The sequence below is a fragment of the Cydia pomonella genome, chromosome 11, assembly GCF_033807575.1.
Source record: "Cydia pomonella isolate Wapato2018A chromosome 11, ilCydPomo1, whole genome shotgun sequence".
NCBI classification, from domain to species: Eukaryota; Metazoa; Arthropoda; class Insecta; order Lepidoptera; family Tortricidae; genus Cydia; species Cydia pomonella.
This window is the reverse complement of record NC_084713.1, coordinates 14,484,300-14,505,931: the sequence shown is the minus strand read 5'-3', so window position 1 is coordinate 14,505,931 and position 21,632 is coordinate 14,484,300. Positions and strand designations below refer to the sequence as shown.

Here is a 21,632-nt window from a genome sequence, read left to right as displayed (position 1 = left end):
GAAAAAAAGTTTAAGTGATTCTCGCATTTAACAGGATTAATTACTGAATGCTCGCTGACCATACCGTGGCACAGTGAATTTGGCGTGATAAAATGTGAAAGTGTCGTAATATCATATTATATACATCGTGGGTTGGTAAAACCTGGCAGATTTTAAGCACGCATTCCTGAGGAGCAAAAAAATGTTTAGTCAAATTCGGCAAAAAAATGTTCTTTATTTTCTTTTAGCCGATAAAAAAGAATATTTCTGCATACAACACGTTATTTCTTTTTACATCTTGGCAAAAAAAAAACACCACAACGAAGAAGTAAAGTTTTCTTAATTCATCTATAGATCAAAATTGTGAGTGTTCTTTTTAGTTCAGTAATTTTCGACGATTAAAACGATTTCAGAAAACTTTGTATGATATTTTGGTCTCTAAATGCGATTAAGAATACAAATTTAAAAATTATCAAGTTTTACCAGCCCACGGCGTATAATATCGTTTAACTCGTTTATGGTGACACTTTCTCACTTTGTCATAGCAAAGCCATTCCTGAGCTAATAGAAGCAATCAGTAAGTTATATTACCATGTATTATAAATGGCAAAGTTGTTGTTTAACACATGGTAGCATATGGATACTCAATCATAAGAAAGATTACAAAATTGAACCACGAGAGAAGTGACAACGGTTTTAAAAGTAAAATTGTATTGACAGTTGCGGGGATTCAAGGAATGAGACTTAAATAAACTTTGCTACAGAGTGCAACACGAAATTTTTTCATCACTTCAACACGAGGAAAATATGTATTATTCCAATTAATTTATTCAAAATTCTTTCTATCAGCCCCTTGGCTGACGTAAATAGCTTTCTTCATAAAGGATTTCTTGTCTCGCCCGTCAAGTTTTATAAGGTCTAGTCATACACTGTATCTGCCCCGACCACGAATGCCGTCGCCCATGGACACCTGCAACACAAGAGCCATTATAAGATTTAAATTTGTGCTTCAGTTTGAAATAGGACACTGGACAATATTAAGTGTAAATTGCGCAATTATAGCTCTTACAAAGCAATTTATTCATTTATTTTTCACTGTTAGGTACCTAAAGAATGTAAAATTGGCTTAATATGAAAACTCGGAAAGATAAATGTGTAATATTTTACTAACACTGAACGTCTACATTGGAGAATTTATTCTTACGTGTCGCATTGCCATCTCCGAAACACACGAATCTCTTTGTAAACCAGCGTACACCGTATCCATCACGAGTAACATGAGTCCCGCTCAAGTCGGGTTGCTGTGTGCGCGGTGGTCACGCATTTAGTCAAGAGGATGGGGAAGATAATTTCAAAATGTTAACTTACCTTAAGTTAAGAAATATTTGCTCCTCTGCATTAATTTCATTCGAGTAATTTGGTTGTATTTCTTCAATTTGAAGTTAAATTGCTATTTATTTAATCGGCATACAAACGATCACAATTCAATATCTGGTTTTTAATAATATTGCGTAACTGCCTTGGACTGACTGTGATTCTTGTAGAAAGGCAAATCTGTTTTTCATTTTCGTATACAATGTAGCATTATCGTCACTTACTTCTTCTTGTAAAATATACAAATAAGTAAATTAGTAATTTTATTTATACGTCTGACAGTGACATTATTCATTGACTTTGGCAATCAACTGACGAACGCTGCCGCGACTGCACGCCGCAAACAGCAGCAGTCGGCCGCTGCAGTAATGTCGCACCAGTAATGTCGCAACGGTAGTGCAGCTGCAGTTGGAAATGGACTGTCACCTTTAAAACATGCGAGACTGACATATTCCCGCTACGCGTATTAGGCAATAGCGCGAACATAGTATTTTTTTGTTTGTTTTGAATTTCGAACTTGCTTTTATTTCTATAAAAGTTTAAAACTAGAATTGAATTTGTATTGAACTGAAGCATGCTAAGTACAGTGCCCTGAAACCAATGTACCTACGATTTTGTGCCAATTGCAGTGGAGACTGCGGGGGACACTGGGGAACAGAGGCTAAGGCTTTTGTAAAATAACTTGGTCGCCGACTTAGGGATAGGAGCTGCGATCCACGCTCTGGGTCGTATCTGGTGCAGGGGATTTCATTGGCTATACAACGTGGAAACGCTGCTAGCGAAATGGGAACTTTTGGGTCGGATGCGATTCAGGGTGGTCCTTTTTAAATAAAATTACTGTGTATATGACGAAGCCTGTTGCGGATAGCTTTATTGTTTGTGTGCAATGACGACGCCTGTTGCTGATTTATGGTTGTACCCTCCTGACGAAGTGCGCGTTGCGGATATGAATTTGTCATTATTTTATTAATGCTTGATTATATGATTAAATAAAACATGTATTTGTATTGTACAAGTACGCGGGAACTTACGAGATTGACTGCCAGCTATCTTATCACATTGCCTACTTAAACAGCATTAAATAACGTAAGTATCCTTATTAAAACAGAGCAAGTATAATGTTTGTAAACATTGTAATTTAACTGATAATGTTTTGTACCTTCACGTTACGGCGCAATTGCACTTTCATTATACGCACAGTTTTCTACCACGGCTTTTCACATTTCGGGCTAATATTAGGTACCTGGACTTGTCACACTCACAATCGCACGAAGATTCATAAATTGTGTTAAGATGTGATGGACATCATAGTTGCATGAATGTTTACGAAACTATGAAGGTTTGCATTCTTGTTTAGTTAGGGTGCAAATAAAAAAAAATGCATCTCATTTCACGTAGTATGAGTATTATCATAACGAACATAGTAACGCTTCTACACTTAAACATTCGTGTAACTTTTTATTAACTAATTCCTCCCTGGTTAAATTAATTTTAGTCAAATGTACCAAGTTAGGGCAAATTTTTGATGAGAAGAGTTGACCGCAGTTGCAATCCTCAGTTGAACGAAACTTGAAAAAAAAAGTAACAAAAAAGCCGATCTGAGTGGTCTAAACTTTCCCGAATTTTTTTCTTGTGCCTCTTCAACTGCAATTCCATGTCCGAAGAGCAGCTTGGGAGCCCTGGTATATGCCTAAGGATAATTGTTTAACAACTATGTGACATTCTTGCGGAATCTTCTTTGTCGCTTTCTACATCTTTTAGTTTTGTAAATTGAGTCACGTCAACATTGGAGCGACGTGCCTTATCCAGTGCCGTGAGTAATAACTGCAGGAATTCAAAGCTACATGCATAGACAATCGATGCCGTACTGACCAAGTTGGGCTGGCGCCGCCGAGTCATGCGACTGCCGCGCGAATGTTTTCATAATAAACCCCTTGTTTAGATGTTAGAGTAATGGATATTGCAGCTAACGACTACTTCATTGTACTTTGAGTATTTAAATATTTGCTGCTTTGACTATGGTATACATTTCCACTTAAGTACCTGGAACCCGCTTTTCTTCAGATTATCCACAATATACCTCTAAAGTTGACTGAATGCACTTTTGCATCTGTATAAAACAAGAGTGCCTTGAATTAAACAACGTACGGAATTGTATGTTAATAACAGTGACCTTTACCCGAAACAACTGCTTATTGTTTACGCAAACAAAAGTTCACTAATCATGTTCATTTAAAGTCTACTACGATGACCAATGGACTTATTTATATTTGATGGACCTACCCAGACATAAATAAAACCTAAAAGATTTACTGATGATAGTACGAAGTAGCCCAATGATTAGCTTGACACTGATCTGCACGATGCATTCTCACAGTGCACGTAACAATCCGGATGTTGTTCGCAATTTACCTAAAGACCTGTAATAACATAGGCCAGATAGGCATCGGTTGACCACGTGACGCCGCATTTAGTTCTCGGGCCTCGGCAGAGACTAGTCAATAATAAGTACAGAGTACTTAGAGTCCGTCTAACCTAACTTTGAACTGACTTGTAGGGTTGCCATCCGTCCGGGTTTCCCCGGATTTGTCCTAGTTTAGAGGGCATCGGGGGGGGGGGGGGGGGGGGGGGGCTTCATTTGTGATCCGAGTTTAAAAAATTTATGTCTTAGGGCCGCCCGCGATACACGCACAACCTGTTTAAAAAAACCTGTTGACATGTCCGGGTTCTGGACTCTAAAATCCAGGGTTTTCACGCGTCATGTCCTAGTTTCAAAATTTTAGAGATGGCAATGGCAACCCTATTTGTATAGAAATAAGTGAAAGAGTGTCATTATAAACGTCACATTTTCATAGAAATTTGACATTACCACACTTTTTCGTTGCAAACGCCATGTAGAGTTAGCTCGGTCCGACTCTATTCCATGTCTCCATTCAAATGTCAGGAGCACGATGTACCAACCACATTCTGTCAGGTCTGGTTACTACGATTCACGATGCTACTTAAAAAGAAATGACGATAAATTACTAAAGAGAAGTCATTCCTTATAAATATGTATAATTGTATATCAGTACCGAATGAGGAAATCGAAGCAAGGTGGAGGCTACATACTAGTTGCGATCCTTATTGTAAAATATTTCTCAACCCGATACAAAGTATGTTTTATTACGAGTTGAGTTGCACTTATTGCTGCAGCGAAGCTGTGCAGAGGCTAAAGCAAATGTTTACCCTACGCTACGGCCAAACGGGGCCGTGGTGAGTGGCGCTAGATCAACCTTGTAGTCAAATTTGGGCGGCTATGGGGCGCCTATGCACATGCAATACGCACGCGAGTCAGACACATCTTGTGTACACACCTATATTCTATTAGAGCTTATGTATACCGCGTTTTTTTTTAACGCGCCGTCGACGTGCGCAAAGACGTGCTGTGTCCATAAATGCTTATACGTCTCTGACTCTCTGCGCCAAAGGCTACAGAAAATTAGAAATATCTAAAAACTATCAAAGCGGCGCATCTTGTAACTTTGTAAGATACGTAAAATTGACAGTCTTTAGTATTACTTATCTCCAGTCCGGTAATTACGATATCACGACAACCGCAGTTCCAATTAGAAGCCGCCATTGAGTTCATTCATGGCGGCCATTCATCGCCGAGTCTTTGTTAGCTTCCTCGTGCTAATTGGGAGAGGTCTGTATTGAGGGAACGGGAATGCACAGTTTTGAAACAGGATGATTGTGACAGGTGAGTAAATAAATACCTACCCCGGGTTTTATGGGTCTACAGAGTGGTTACATGGATAAACATTGGGTCTACAGGGTGTTTATTTAGTCACCTACAATAATTTACGCGGTGAATATATAGGTCATACTGAGCAACTTACTACGGGACTAACCCCGAAATATCGACAAAAAATTAACTCTCCCATAGAAAATGTCAGACCAGCCAAAATGTATGAAACAGCCAATTTGTTTTTCGCGATTTCGGGGTTGGTCCCATAGTAAAATTGCTCAGTAGGACCTACATATTTACTCCATAAATTATTGCAGGTGGGCATGCGTTGTCAGCATTCCGTGCTCCTCTGCGAAGATCCAACGCTTTTTTCTCTTTTTTTACCTGACTTGTGCTTTATACTTCTGGAGCAGTAGAGCGATGGCGCTGTGTGGGAGGAAGGTATCCTGAGGATAATTTACTACACTAAAATAGGAATAGGAATTCCTTGGATTAGGATTTTTCCTATTATGTCAATAACGGCCATAGAAGTCTCTCGAGCAGCAAATAGATGGCGCAACGGTTGCGTCGATGGAGCAACGTCACTGCCATCAACACGTCACACCACTCCGTTTCTATCATGGCCGCAAGAGGGCACTCGCTCGTCGCAACTATGGCGCCAGCATTCCTACCAAACGGACCAATCAGCGACGTTCGTACCAATCACGCCACTGGAACCTCGCAACGTGATTAGCCGAGGCAACTGTAACCAGATTATTGGAGGGGAGTTCGTTATCCAGCCGTTTGAAAATTTAGACCGACGCGGCCATTACGCTTGGAACTTTGGTAGCGAAAACAACTGTAAATTGGTTGTTGGATAGTGCTAAAAGATAAGTACTAGATTTAGTAATTGCCTGCTATTACCTGTGTTTTTGGTAGATTTAGCTGTTTGTTGATTTTACAATTAGTGTCTAACGGCTTTTGGTTGCTTTCTTCATTGTATTTAAATAGCGGTCGCGTTTGTGGTTAATATCAAGCTTTAATTTAAATTCTAACGTTTTGTATTTAACCGTTAAACTATAGTGATAATGACTATAGCTCTATAGACGTTGCAAATTGTACTATGCTGTTAATAGTGTTCTATTTTGAATAGGGTTATGAAAGTTAAGATTAATTATTTAAATTCAGTTAAAGTCGTCTTTGCTTAACAATTCAGTTGTAATTTAAATCGTTATTTAATATTGCCAGTAATACTAGAATACCTAGGTATTCTAGTATTTAGTACTTATCATTTAGGAAGCTAGGTTTTCTAGATTTAACTATTATTGTGCATTATGGTTTCTATAATCGTGATTACGTAATTTATAGTTTAATAAACGTGCATATGATTTTGATAATGTGTTAATAAATATTATACCTGCACAATGGTTTTCCTTATTCTAAATTAACATTAATTAAGTATCCCTTATTTGATTTTACTGTCAAATGACATCTTGGCATAAGTAGTTGAGAAATAATTGCGCTTTAGGCTTTTGCTATTAATAAATAGTAGGAGTAGCAGTTTTGAAATAAATATGACTCGCTCAGGGCTTTGAGTATTATTTCATTATTAACAATTGTTTAACATTTTCAGAAGTGGGATATGGATTCACATAGTAGGAGCAGGTCCCGTAGCCCGGTACGGTGGGACAACACGCGACTGGAACGACGAGAACGCAGCAGCAGTAGCCGCAGGCGCAGCCGTGAGCGTACACCGAGGCGTTGGGCTCCTTGGCGGCCGCGAGAATCTGTGGATCGCGAGCCGCCTGCTGCGCTGGATGAACCTGGTAGGATCAATCCAAATTATTATGGTGTTATGGTGAAACCTGACATTATCCCGGAGTTTGATCCTGAGAAGTCGGAGCTACCAGCGCAACAATGGCTCAACAAAATTGAACAACTGGGCGCAATTCACGGTTGGTCTGATAGTGTTAAAAGCTATTATATGCAGTCTCGCCTGTCGGGTTTAGCAAAGATGTGGCATAATGCTTTACGGAGCTACGAAATGACATGGTTTGAATGGAAGGAGCGAATTCTTGAAGCTTTTCCTCAAAACATGGATTATGCGGAAGCTCTTAAGGAAATGATCTATAGAAAGAAATTGTTTGGTGAGACAATGACACACTATTTTTACTCTAAATGTAGCATGTTAACTAAATGCGAAATCACTGGTGATAAGGCTGTGTCTTGTTTGATCGAAGGGCTACCATTTCACTTAAAGACCTCGGCAAGAGCAGGTAACTACAGAACCCCTGGTGAGTTATATTCTCAGTTCTTGTGCATGAACGATGAGAAAAAGGGACCTCCAAACCGACAATATTCAATGCGTGGCAGAGATTTTAACGCTCCTGGTACATCAAAGGAAGTGATCGCAGGAGAACAGAAGTCTATATCATCATCAAACAAACCATCTGTAACCTGTTTTTTATGCAAGGAAGCAGGTCACGTCGTGCGGTCGTGTCCGAAGAATCCCAACGCTGTTAAATGTGACGTTTGTGGGAAGACGAACCACAAGACAGAGCAGTGTTTCCGGAAGGCTTCGGTGAACCTTGTTGACTCCCAGGTAAATGATTGCTATTATAAAAACATCAGTTTAAATGGTCATCAGGTAAGAGCCTATTTAGACTCGGGGGCCCGACGGAATCTGATTACATTGGAATGCTCTCGTAAACTAAATCTCAATTTACAACCATGCAACATGTTTATTAATGGGCTTTACGGGCCACAAGTCAGTTGTTGTGGTCAAGTATCGGTAGAGTTTATTATCGACGGGGTTAAAGTTAAATCTGAAGCATTGGTGGTCAACATTCCCCTGAAAGGAGCCGATGTCTTTGTAGGTCAGCCAGTTCTTAATAATGGTCTGTACAGGTTAGTTATTCAAGGATCAACGGTTACCTTCGAGAGGAGTAAGCAGGAGCCTGCCAACGAGGAGATAGTCCATATAAGTTCGATTTGTGCAGATGCAGAGGTTTCAAAGGTAAGATTGGTCTGTTCTTCAGATACGGTTATTCCTGCTAATACGGCTCAATTTGTGGAGACTGATAGTAACGAAATTCTTCAAGATTCCACTGTATTGTTTGTGGATACTCGCTCTTGTAGGTTTAATGATGTAGAGTACAGCATTCCCTCTTCTCTTTACTGTGCTCCAGTTAATTCTGTCTTTGTTATAAATCAGGGTACGAATCCTTTGGCTTTTAAAAAGGGGCAACTGCTAGTTAGAGGGTATGTAGTGGAAGAAACATCCGTGTCTGCTCCTCGAGGAACAGATGTATTGGTAAATTCGATAATGAAAGTAGACGTTAGTAAGATTAAATGCGGGATTCAGGATCCATCGGTTTTAAATAAATTGAGTCAGATTTTGCAAGAATTTTCGGATTGTTTTTCAGAGGACACGCGTGAATTGGGAGTTACGAACAAAATCGAACTTAACATTGAGCTAAATTCCGATAAGCCGGTATGTTACAGGCCTTATAGGTTATCTTACTCTGAGAAGACCGTGATGAGGGAGAAGATTGAGGATATGTTGTCTAATGGAATCATTAGGGAATCCACCTCCAATTACGCGAGCCCAATTATCCTGGTACGTAAGAAAAATGGAGATTTTCGTCTTTGTGTAGACTTTAGAAAACTTAACAGCATAACAGTGAAGGACAAATATCCTTTGCCGGTTATAGAGGAGCATATCGAAAAGTTAGGTGGAAAAAAATATTTTACAAGCCTCGATTTGTCTCAAGGGTTTTATCAGATTCCGGTAGCTAAAGACGATATTCATAAAACTGGTTTTGTAACACCTGAAGGGCATTACGAATTCCTTCGGATGCCATTCGGCCTCGCGAATTCACCTGCAGTTTTCCAGCGGTTAATGGATCGTATATTCTCAACTCTGCGCCATGACAAGGTTTTGCCTTATATTGATGATGTGCTGCTCCCTACAAACTCCATAGAGGAAGGTCTTGATCTTTTGAAGGTAGTATTGCAAATAATTAGAGATGCAGGGTTGACTTTGAATCTGGAGAAATGCTTCTTTTTGCAAACAAAAATTGATTACTTGGGCTATGAAATCTGTGAGGAAGGTATCAGACCAGGTAGTAAAAAAATCGACGCAGTGTTGGCGTATAAGGAGCCGACTAACATTCATGAGCTGCGTATGTTCCTGGGGCTCACCAGTTACTTCAGAAAGTTTGTCCAAAACTATGCAGGTATTGCTTATGATCTATACAGGTTGCTGCAGAAAAATGTTGGCTGGGAGTGGGGCCCACAACAACAAAAAGCTTTCCAGGAGTTGAAAAAGGTATTAACAACTCGTCCTCTTCTCTCTCTCTTTCGCCGAGAAGGCGATATCGAGGTTCATACAGATGCCAGTAGCAGAGGATTAGCTGGTATTCTACTTCAAAAGCAAGACGGTAATTTAAAACCCATATCCTACTTTAGTCGAAAAACGAGCAAAGAAGAATCGATGTATCATTCTTACGAGCTCGAAACCTTGGCAGTCGTGGAGTCTTTAAGACGGTTCCGAATTTACCTGGTAGGTAACCATTTTAAAGTGGTCACAGATTGCTCTGCAGTGCGTTACACTTTCCAGAAAAAGGATTTAACTCCAAGAATAGCACGATGGTGGTTACTTATTCAGGAATACGACATGGAAGTAGAACATAAACCTGGTAAGTCCCATAGTCACGTAGACGCCCTCAGCAGAAGTCCGGTCGAGCCTCCGCAAGTAATTGATATCAACACTATTGATGTCTTCGATTGGATTGTCTGTCTTCAAAATCAGGATGAAAAGATTCGTATCATCAAAACCAAACTGGAATCAGGTGAGGCCGAACCCGATATTAAAAACAATTATAAGTTAAAAGAAGAGCGGTTGTATAGAGTTATTGCAGGTGGTAAGGAAAGATTGGTTGTACCTAAGTACGGGAGGTGGAATGTGTTACGAAAATTTCACGACTGTATTGGACACCCCGGGTTAAAACGCTGTGAACAGATTATCAAGGACACCTTTTGGTTCCCTAGTATGACTAGATTTATACGTAAGTATGTAAACGCCTGTCTAGATTGTCTGTACAAGAGGAGTCAGTATGGGCGAGCTGAGGGTGAACTTCACCCGATTGAGAAGATAGCAGAGCCACTTCATACAGTGCACATTGATCATCTGGGACCGTTCTGCAAGAGCCGTGCAGGTAACTGTTATTTGCTAATGGTTGTCGATTCCTTCACAAAATTCACTTGGGCAGTTCCTGTGAAAACCACGAGGGCTCGAGAGGTAATAAGTTCTCTATCTAATATATTTTGTTCGTTTGGATATCCGAAACGAATAATATCCGACAGTGGTTCCTGTTTTAAGAGCAAAAGTTTCAAACAATTCTGTTTAGAAAACTTTATCAAACATATCATTAACGCAGTAGCGTGCCCTCGTGCTAACGGTCAGGTTGAAAGGTATAACCGTACATTATTAGACTCATTAAATACCAGCGTGGACAACGAGAGAGACTGGGATATGAAGCTGTCTGAGGTGAATTGGGGTATGAACAATTTACATAGTTCATCTACTGGATTTACTCCTTTCAAACTAATGTTTAGCGCAAGCCGTAGCAGATATCAAGCAATAGCAGGAAATTCCTTCGACGACGAACAAACTGCGGAGCAAACTCGGTGCACTGCATCAGGTAATCTTAAAAGAACGGCAGAGGTCATGCAAAAACATTTTAATGCAAAGCGGAAACGACCAACGAAGTACAAGGTAAATGATTTAGTACTGTGGAAAGGCGCGGCTGATAGAAACATTAACGTGAGGCGGAAACTGAAAGAAAAATTCAGTGGACCATATAAGATTACAAAAGTGGCAGGTAACGATAGGTACGTAATTACGTCGCTTAAAGGAGTGAAGGGCTATAAGCGGTTTGAAGCTTTAGTATCTTCGGATTCAATAAAGAGATTTCAGAGGGAGACTGATGTCACAGAAAGTAGTTCTGATGATAGTCAGGTAGATAGTACAGAGGAGTTAATTGATTTACTGGAAGGATAAATTAGCCTTGGATATTTCTATTTATTTGGGATAAAGGACTAAAAATATAAATTATGAAACAAGCAAAAATATATGAAAGAAGTTATATGGTTATTTATTGGTTTAAAAGACAAATTTGAGATATTTGTTGGATGGAATAGTTTATTATTGGATATGAATGTTGGCTATTAATGGAGTGACTATGGTTTAAGAATGGAAATAGATATTGGTTATAATGGATTAATTGATGGAAAATTAAAGTGGATGAGATTCAAATCAAAATTGACATATTATGGTTTTTACTTGGGTAATTTATACTATCTCTATTAGTGATGAAAATCAGATAATCCTTGTTTTCTTTTTCTTTCCTTTGCAGAGTCGCAAAGTCGTCAGGATGGACGAGTGTCAATAACGGCCATAGAAGTCTCTCGAGCAGCAAATAGATGGCGCAACGGTTGCGTCGATGGAGCAACGTCACTGCCATCAACACGTCACACCACTCCGTTTCTATCATGGCCGCAAGAGGGCACTCGCTCGTCGCAACTATGGCGCCAGCATTCCTACCAAACGGACCAATCAGCGACGTTCGTACCAATCACGCCACTGGAACCTCGCAACGTGATTAGCCGAGGCAACTGTAACCAGATTATTGGAGGGGAGTTCGTTATCCAGCCGTTTGAAAATTTAGACCGACGCGGCCATTACGCTTGGAACTTTGGTAGCGAAAACAACTGTAAATTGGTTGTTGGATAGTGCTAAAAGATAAGTACTAGATTTAGTAATTGCCTGCTATTACCTGTGTTTTTGGTATATTTAGCTGTTTGTTGATTTTACAATTAGTGTCTAACGGCTTTTGGTTGCTTTCTTCATTGTATTTAAATAGCGGTCGCGTTTGTGGTTAATATCAAGCTTTAATTTAAATTCTAACGTTTTGTATTTAACCGTTAAACTATAGTGATAATGACTATAGCTCTATAGACGTTGCAAATTGTACTATGCTGTTAATAGTGTTCTATTTTGAATAGGGTTATGAAAGTTAAGATTAATTATTTAAATTCAGTTAAAGTCGTCTTTGCTTAACAATTCAGTTGTAATTTAAATCGTTATTTAATATTGCCAGTAATACTAGAATACCTAGGTATTCTAGTATTTAGTACTTATCATTTAGGAAGCTAGGTTTTCTAGATTTAACTATTATTGTGTATTATGGTTTCTATAATCGTGATTACGTAATTTATAGTTTAATAAACGTGCATATGATTTTGATAACGTGTTAATAAATATTATACCTGCACCTGGTTTTCCTTATTCTAAATTAACATTAATTAAGTATCCCTTATTTGATTTTACTGTCAAATGACATCTTGGCATAAGTAGTTGAGAAATAATTGCGCTTTAGGCTTTTGCTATTAATAAATAGTAGGAGTAGCAGTTTTGAAATAAATATGACTCGCTCAGGGCTTTGAGTATTATTTCATTATTAACAATTGTTTAACAATTAGGAATAGGAGTTTGCGGTCCAGCGAAATAAGTTGAGCGGCTCAAGCTCGAGTTTTGTCGCTGGTTCGCCAAAACTAGTCTAGCCGAGAATCACTCCCTTTAGGAGGATGTTTTACCATCATGAAGGCTATCAGATGTATTACCAACGATTGGATTGCTTTATATGAATAGCGCTTACTTATTCAAACGTACTTGAAAATAATTTCAGTCTTCTTCGTGACAGTACAAGTTTGAGTATTTATTTAGGTATACGTCCGCGTTACAAATTTGGATATACATACATTCAGTGCGTTGGCAGGGCCACCCGTCGAAAACGCAAAAGAAATCCCTTCTGATACATTTCGGCAAATCATATTTAAAGGCTTTCTATGGAACAGTTGATTATATTCGCGATTTCGGGGTTGGCTCGATGATAAAAGTTGCTCAGTTGTACATACATATTCACCCCTTAGAAATGACAAAATCACAACTCCTAGGTATATTTCTTTGCGGTGTCAATAAATAATTAGGCGCCATTTGCCGATAGATGGCGATGGCGCGAGGATGCAAGAAGCGTTTGTTAGGTAACTGCCTTTTACCATTGGTTTATATTCGATTTTGAACCCTATATATAAAGCATTTAAGGTTTTTTATGCAATATTTTAATCGTGAATTGTTTCGGATATTATGTTAGGTACTAATAATATTGTTAGTCAACAAAGATTTACAGGTCGTTCGTCTTTGTCTGTCACTAGAACATTTTATACTTGTAAGAAAATGGCTAAATCATTTTAACTACAGCCGTGTAACGGCATGTTCGGTTTTATCACCGTCCATAGTTAAGAAAGCTAAATTGCATGATGCTTCTCTATTGTTCAGAAACTACGCGGGTATTAGGTACAAGTGTACATAGATATAAGTATTTATATTGGTAAATAATATATGATGATTTGTTAAATATGACTAGTTTTGGCTGCTGCTCGTTTGGGTGGAATTATGATTTCCGTGATAAATACTATCCTATGTAATTTTTCGGATACGGATACCCAAACCATATCCATATCAAAATTCAATTCAATAGGTTCGGTGCTTTCAGCGTGAAGAGGTAACATTATATATACAGATAACGTTTCCTTTGCATTTATAATATCAGTACGGACATCTGATTTTACTATAGGCACTAGGAATGAGCCGAATAAAAGCCTAAGTAAAAGATGCTACATCTTTAGTTAGATAGAACTTCTTTGTTGTTTAGTTTTTTTGAAAATTGTTAAATATCCCGATGATCGGCTCAAAGGACTTAAGCGCCTTTAACTTATATGGCACTTAAGACCAATGTGACTTCGCGGTGATGACTTTAACGTAATGAAGTAAGTATCTTGTTTTTATATTTTAGCCGACTACAGCAAGGCAAAAGCAGCATGTGTTTATCTGTTTCCTCAAAAACTAAGATAATCGAACTGATCTGATGATGGAGACAGGATGGTGGTCATCAGACCTTTGTGATAAAACAACGCAACCTCTCTCGATGAATATTTATAGTCGCCTGTGGAAAGAAAAGTACTGTCAGCGATAAAAGCTTGTATCAAAAATGTATTTTTGATAAAAACTTATTTTCAAGTAGGCATATTACAAAACTTTTATGAACGTCGAATAAAGCTACGCCGGCTAATCCTCTCTCTCTCTCTCTCTGTCTCTCTCTCTTACTCTCTCTGTCTCTCTCTCTTACTCTCTCTATCTCTAGTGCTTTAGCCGTTTTTGAGTTATCACCAAAAGTCTCCCCCTTACCACAACCACAGTTATACGTTATTACGACATTAAACGGGTTTTTAAGGTTGTTTTCATAAAAATAAAGTAAAATGTAAGATACAAATTGATGAATACATGCACTACTTTATTCGTTCTACTAAGCATTTGACTTGTGGGTAGTAAGACTAGTAAGGTTGTCACCGGACGCAATGGAGTGTATATATTACCAACAGAGGTCGCTGCTATTCAGGTCGTGACGAACATGAGTATGTAGGGTTGCCATAAGAAAAATAGAATATTATGACAATAGTCCGGACATTACCTTAGGAATCCTGACATTTCCTGGACAACCATTTCTCGAACGCAATTGAAGTATTATTTCGAGTTTTGTTTAAGATAGAATACTTAAGAGGAATTCCTAGTTGCGATTTTTCCATACAAACGCTCTCGACTGATTCCTCCCTGGATTTTTAACCTAGAGCAGTGATTTTTTCAAATAAGATCAATATCATCAATATCTGTGCCGCTATGTTTTGCTTTTTTGGATTATTTTATTTTGAAGAAAGATACAGCGCCTCGAAAATCGCAAAAACGGCTCAATTGAATTGGCTGTAAAAAAAGGCACAGTATACAAATATGACAAAAAATATCCAAAAAATCATAACATAGCGGCATAGATTATTTCTTCCTCTTGCAGTTTCCAAAATTTCATAAAGATTGATTGCGTTTTGGAGGAGGAAACAGTCGAGAGCGAAACCTCGATTTTTGAGTTTTTTGCATGTGAATTTCAGTCCGGGCTGCAGTTGTCCTTATCGCACGAATTGGAGGCGGAGACAGTTTCTAAATATACGTACACAGAAGAAATAGTGATGGGCATAACATCCTTATTAGGGATTGCAGAACCGGTACTGTTTTAAAGAACCAGGATTTACCGGTACTTTCGTAACCGGTCTAATTATTTCATTATTTTAAATAAAACGACAGCATTTTGCGATTTGACCACTTTTCGTATTATAATTTAATAATCACATGTTCTTTTACTACGTATAATCAATCAATAAACAAGGTAATTTTTTTAAGAAATATACTTAGTATTTTACATTGCTCACACTTGTGCGTCACAAGTAAAAGATAACTACTTTGATGTTTGCCACTAGATGGCAAATTTAATGCAATTACATTGACGAGGGGATTTATATACTTATAAGCAGGGATCGGAAACCGGTATTTTTTGTATGGGAACGAAAACGGTATTTTTTTCGTTCTTTGTTAATTATTTCATTCCTAATCGGGCAATCTAATAATACGAAGTCGTTATCTAAAAACACAACTGAGTCCTACATTTTGAGTATAAAATAAACCGAAATATATGGTTATTTCGATGTTTTTGCAAAAAACCGGTTCCGATCCCTGCTTATAAGTATCGCAGTCGTATTGTATAATCCGCCGTATTACATTACGGCTAGCCGATATCAAAATAAGGGCCATTTTGAAATGCGGCGGTTCAACGATTAAGGTATGTTGGGTAAATACCGGATGCGGGTGAAGAACGTAGGACATTCATTTCTCCCTAATTTGGCTTTATTTTTTAATGGTGGCAACATTGCGCCTCGACTGCCAGTGTCCCCGCGTTGCTCAGGGAGTTTGTGCTATGCGCAATCACAGAGAGCAAGGTAAATTTCGCGAATTTGAATTCGCCCTGTAATTTATTTTGCGTATTGTGATGAAACTGTGTTTGTTTTTGTAATTGTGTAAACAGGCCTAGCACTGCTGTAGACCGATATCCGATCGTGACCCATCCAGGTAAAGATCGGAAAGAAACAATCCCATCTTTACCTATTTAAAACAGCAGTGATTGTCAAACTTTAAATTTTCTTCAATTTACCTACTGACCTACTTAATTATCACATTTATTGTTTTCTTGATCACACTTTCGTACCATTATTTTTATCCAGTACCATCCATTGTATGTGTACCTATGTACACTTACTTATTGACAATGTAATTTTTTTAATTTCCGCAACCCAAAGGTAGCCTGGAAGAAATCGCTTTTTAGCGATAAGACCGCATGTTGTTTACCTGTGCTTATGTTTCTGTTTTCTTTTGTATTGTTTTCCTTTATTGAGGTGTGTAATAAAGAGTATTTATATTGTATAGGGATGATGATACATGTTGAATTTTATAACAAAATCGAGTAAAATAGATAGCAAATGAGCAATTTTTCGCAATAAAGTACCTACACATACGGATGCATATGTAGATGTGCACGCATACATACATTGCTAGTTTCGGATACAAAATAGAGATAGGGCTTCGAAATTAGTTTCCTTAAAATGCTTCAAGAGGGCTCTCTTTTCCTATATATTTACTTTACTCTTTACATACGATCCTTACATTTTATCAAAAAAAAAAGATTATATATCAACTATATATTATATACATAATTGCAAAATTAAACCAATAAAATCGCAATTTTACTTATTTTCCATACTTCAAGATGGGCTCGCAGTGACCTTGACCTTTTTAAAGAACTACTTAGTCTTTTTGATTTTTAAGTTTGATTCTTTTTTTTTTGGCGACCTTCATTAAAAATGATTGGGCCGATTATTTTTTATTTTGATTTTTGTCCCTCCTACTTAAGTACTTAATATATTGCAGTACATTCCTTTCAATAAACAATACATTTACACTTTCACTAAACCTGTACAATTCACGAGATCTTAAATTGTCAAAACTTCGAAACCTATCAATTATTTTAGTGGTTTTTCTTATTTTATTACTTCGTGTAAACCTTACAATAAGAGGTTTCTAAGCACATTGTTTACTTATCAAATTACCTTATGAGTTATGACATAGGTATCAATGTTTGAGAGCCACAATTTTCCCATTTTTTGTATCAGGGTTAAGATCGGATACAAAAATACGAAGAAAAACACTTTCGTTGACAACTTTTAAGTTTGTAATTATTGGTGGCTGTAATGTAATTTATATACAATGGATAAGGGTAGACACCGGACCTATTTCTTTGTGATACCTTATTCTCTTTCCATTAGAAGCAACTTTTTTTCACCATTCGATGTTCTCCCTTGATGGCAAAACACTCGTTACCCTAACCGTTCTATATTGAAGATTACCAAAATTCAGGCCGAATCTACGGTTATTATTTAACGATTCGCTCCGTACTTCAAGAATCTGTCACGTGCTGAGATCTCGAAAAAACATTTTTTCACGAGTTCTCTCAATTGGTCCCAAAAGTGTCCGGCATTACCCAGATTGTCATTGTCATCAAGTTTAGCCCCATCGTACTACAAGTTAAATAGATTGTAGTTTAAACATATATTTATACCTACTTACAAAATTTCACAACACACCATGATCACTCCCAACTTACTGATACGGATAGGTACAGTCAAGTGTAAAAATATGGGTGTACACATCTTACTCAAAAATATGTCCCGTTGCATCTTATTCCAGTGTAATAAGAGCGTAGTACCATATTTATGAGACGATTCTTTCGATACATATTTTTGCACTTGACTGTACGACGACGACCGAAGCATCATCATTCTTTTTTTTCTCTTACCTATATAGTAATTAATAGATACAGTATAATATAAAAATGAAAAACAATATTATGTGATAACAACAAAATATACATTTTGCGTCGGTCGGGCAGCGCAGGATAAATTTCGTCCGGCTTGCGGGCGATGTCGACGGTACGGCGCGCAATGAGCGAGCGTTCGAGTCTCGCGTCTGTGTGCGCGCACTCACACTTAGATAGCTCCCGCTCCCGCCCACCGCAGCGCGACAGAAACATAGCTTCAAAAATTCGAGATTTGAAAAGTTGCTCAGCTAGGAATTGCTCTTAAGATTCAAATACTCTTACCCCCTTATTCATAAACGTGTACTAAAGTTACGAAGCCGCTAATAATCTTTTGTCCCTTTCCATCATACCAGTACGTCGGAAAGGGACAAACGATTATTAGCGGCTTCGTAACTTTAGTACACGTTTATGAATAAGGGGGTATATGTTTATAAAAATATAAGTAAAATAAAAAACAAATAACTTACATAAATTTACAAAACCTTTCGTGGGGCAAATACCCTTTTAATGTGCCAAGATTTATACTACAAAGTAGGCATAAACTTTCAACTTCTTGTGGTTAGTTGAGGCTTCTAAAAACCCTGACACTAGTTAAGGCACTTCGTAATCCTGGCAACTGATAAAAAATCTTGATATGTCAGGAGAAATCCCGACGTATGGCGAACCTATGCGTATGCGACGATTGAACGAAAACGGCCGGGTCAGGGCTGCTGCACATTGCATAGTGTAGGCACGCTTATAAAATCACATTTAATTGTATTGTATGCTATCTTTGTTAATTGTTTCTTAATCGCCGAAGCCTCTAGATGCTGTATCACCAGTCAAATACGTACAAGGAAAGGTACCCAACTGTCCGGTTCCGATTTGATTGATATTTAAATATGGCATAGATTACTCTAAAATAACGGACACGTATTTTTTTTAGCTGCCCAAACTCAACCTATTGAGAGAAATTGTCCTCCAAAGTATTAAAAAATTACTAAATCATCTAACTCCTATGAAAAGTGATGCTCAAGCAATTTGCTAGTTAATGGCTTGATTGAGTATATGTTTGAGAGCAGGAAAAAAATAATGAACACGTGTTTTGTTATATCTGCTTAAACTCAAGTTTTCCTAAAAAACACCCGTCTTTATGTGTATCTTTAGCGATAAGATATTATAAAACTTCGAATGTCGATTTTTTTTACACAGCAGAGCATGAGAAATGAAAACTCCTTTTCATTACAGTTCGATTGAAAATCGTAAAAGTTCAGATATCAATAATAGGATTAATAGGGGACCGAAATGTCAAAACGATTCATCAGCATGATTCTATTAATGACTTATTACTTCGTAGATATGTTGGAGACAAAACGCCTCCTTTGTTTACTCTTTTTCACTGATTAAAAATAGTTTAAAGTACAAATACGATTTGTTTTCTGATAAGGGAAATTCCCTATAAAATTGGGCTGCCAAAACTTTTTCTTTTCATCACTTACGGCCTGATTCGAACTTTTGATACTAACATATCCGATCCATATCTTATATAGACTTAATATTTGTCGTATCAGTTCTAATCGGGTCGTTGGAAAAAAAACTATACTTCGTTTTTATATTAGAAAAAGAGGTAATAAATCTAGACGTGGCTTTTTATTGAAAATGTTTAAAAAAAAGTAACTATTGAAACCAAAAGAAAGTAAATGATCATTGATCACATAGTTATACCTAAGATTAACTTGGAGCCGGGGAAAAATCCCCTGTAGAATCTCAGTGGCGATCAGTTTTTAGTTGTGGTCGCTGTCAGTCAGCAGATAATAAGAGGAAGCGGCAGCCCTATCAAGAGGAACTTCCCTACGGGCCATTACCCGACCGTTTCCGTCGGCGGCGGCGTATATCCGCTCCGCTGATGATAAACAAAGGGTCAAAGGGCTTCCGGTCTGAGGGTTCTCAGGAAGAGAAGTGTTTGTGAGTGCTAATTCAAACTAAGTTTTTATAGCGCCTTATTCTGCGTCCCATTGTTTAACTCAAGTATTAGTAGTAGAAGTAAAACACTTGATTGTACAAAAAACAAAACAGGAAAAAACACATCTCTTCCAGTTAACGGAGTTAAGGAATTGATGGAGAATTGAAGACGGTATAATAGACATCCATGTTGTACAAAACCGCATAAAAAAGAAAGTAAATATGATTTTAATTATTTTTTAACAAGCAGAAACGTCTGCGAACGATGCTATTAAGTTTAGAATAAATATAAAAGTGGAAAAATTACTGTCTTGGGTGAGACTTGAACTCTGGATCCAGAAGCCGTGAGTTCAAAGCTCACCCAAGACAGTAATTTTTCCACTATTAAATTTATTCTAAGCTAAATATGATTTTCTGGTTAGCTATGTGAACTACTGCGGCGCCGCCCTAGCGGGTTTGGGTTATATTCGTCCTTTGGAAGTTGACATACCTACACCCTTATCAAACAGTATGAACATTTACAGTCACGACTTAGGTACGATTGTGAACTTTAGGTGTCCGATCAAGTTACTCTTACATTACCACAAATAAGTAAGTATTAGGACTAATGCTACTCCGAAAACAGACAAATTTCTTAGAATCGGACCAAGCTAACTCTGCACAGAATGTTCTATGAAAATATGACTTTTATTATGAAACTTCCACACGCGGTCATCATTAGTCTTACTTAGTTTTATTTATTTCAATATGAAACAAACGGTCATACAAAAAATATTGCTACAGTGTCTTCTGTTAATTTTGACCTATAGCAACCTATAGTTTCCATTTTTGTTAAACATATCTTTATATAGAACAACTTTATATAGATCAGGTGAACCTAAACGAAGATAGGTACACGTAAATGTACCTATCTTCGTTTAGGTTCACCTGATTAGTAAGGAAATAGGAAAATTAACTAACAAAGTTAACTTTCCTATTTCGTTACCAGTTTTTAAAGATTAACACCTGCTACAAAGCTAGCTATACTTTTAAGAAATGCACTCCTAGCTTATTTGAATGAACTCACACCGAGCATGAACGGAGCTGCTGACGGCCCGCATTCCGACCGTGTTGACCGACCACACCTGCCGCCACCCACACGGCCAAACAATGTGAGATTACCCGGCAACGTTACACGCTTTATTTATATAGCTAAGCCTTAGAATGTTGGTTCTGTTCGATCCGAGTAAACTCTTAATTTACTTTTAGTTCTTACTAGAAGGTACCTAGTACCTGTACCTACTGGTAGTTCAACAAAATTTGATGTGATGTTTTGCTAATATATCTTTACAAAGTAGGAGTATCATACTAGTGTGGGGCGCCATCCTAAGGAAAGGTAGAAGGGGCAAGGAAAGCGCAAAACTTTTACTAATCTGAAACAACGGGGAGTGAATACTTTGATTTTGGACCAAGGGCGTCGGAAACCGCCGTTTTTCATTTTCTTATGCTGATTTCTGGAGACAATGTTTGTCTTCTCATTAATGTTGATTGCTTTGTCAATGAGATGGGAGGAAATTGAAATATTATTTACGTAACTTATCTGGAAAATTCATTTTTCATTTTATATATTGTTGTGTTCTTGTGATTCGGCCAGTCTAAGTAAATGTGTCGCCCATTTTACATGGAGTCAATATTCCTTCCTTAGCTTAGACAATTTCCGCCGGCGTTCTCTCAAAGGCATTATTCAAGTTCTATTGCAGTTTCTAGAATAAGTC

At 37.8% G+C, this 21,632-nt stretch overlaps 1 protein-coding gene across 3 annotated transcripts; it reads left to right on the top strand.

Moving 5' to 3' along the window:
• The first annotated feature begins 6,560 nt into the window (after positions 1–6,560).
• On the top strand, positions 6,561–12,306 carry LOC133522918 (uncharacterized). Of its 3 annotated transcripts, none has more exons than XM_061858400.1 (2): positions 6,561–6,888; positions 11,482–12,306. In XM_061858400.1, the coding sequence occupies exons 1-2, from the start codon at positions 6,705–6,707 to the stop codon at positions 11,856–11,858; spliced, it is 561 nt and encodes a 186-aa protein (XP_061714384.1). In that variant the 5' UTR covers positions 6,561–6,704; the 3' UTR covers positions 11,859–12,306. The 3 variants fall into 3 exon arrangements, with proteins under 3 accessions (XP_061714384.1, XP_061714385.1, XP_061714383.1); XM_061858401.1 differs by lacking the exon at positions 6,561–6,888 and adding an exon at positions 6,889–7,017; XM_061858399.1 differs by lacking the exon at positions 6,561–6,888 and adding an exon at positions 7,024–7,664.
• The last annotated feature ends 9,326 nt before the right edge of the window (positions 12,307–21,632 follow it).

Bases quoted from the DNA above. Each gene is read 5' to 3' on its own strand.
- LOC133522918 (XM_061858399.1), top strand. From the start codon at position 7,047: ATGCAGTCTCGCCTGTCGGGTTTAGCAAAGATGTGGCATAATGCTTTA. The intron at 7,665-11,481 runs GTAAATGATTGC...TTTCCTTTGCAG, and splicing joins TGAACCTTGTTGACTCCCAG to AGTCGCAAAGTCGTCAGGAT.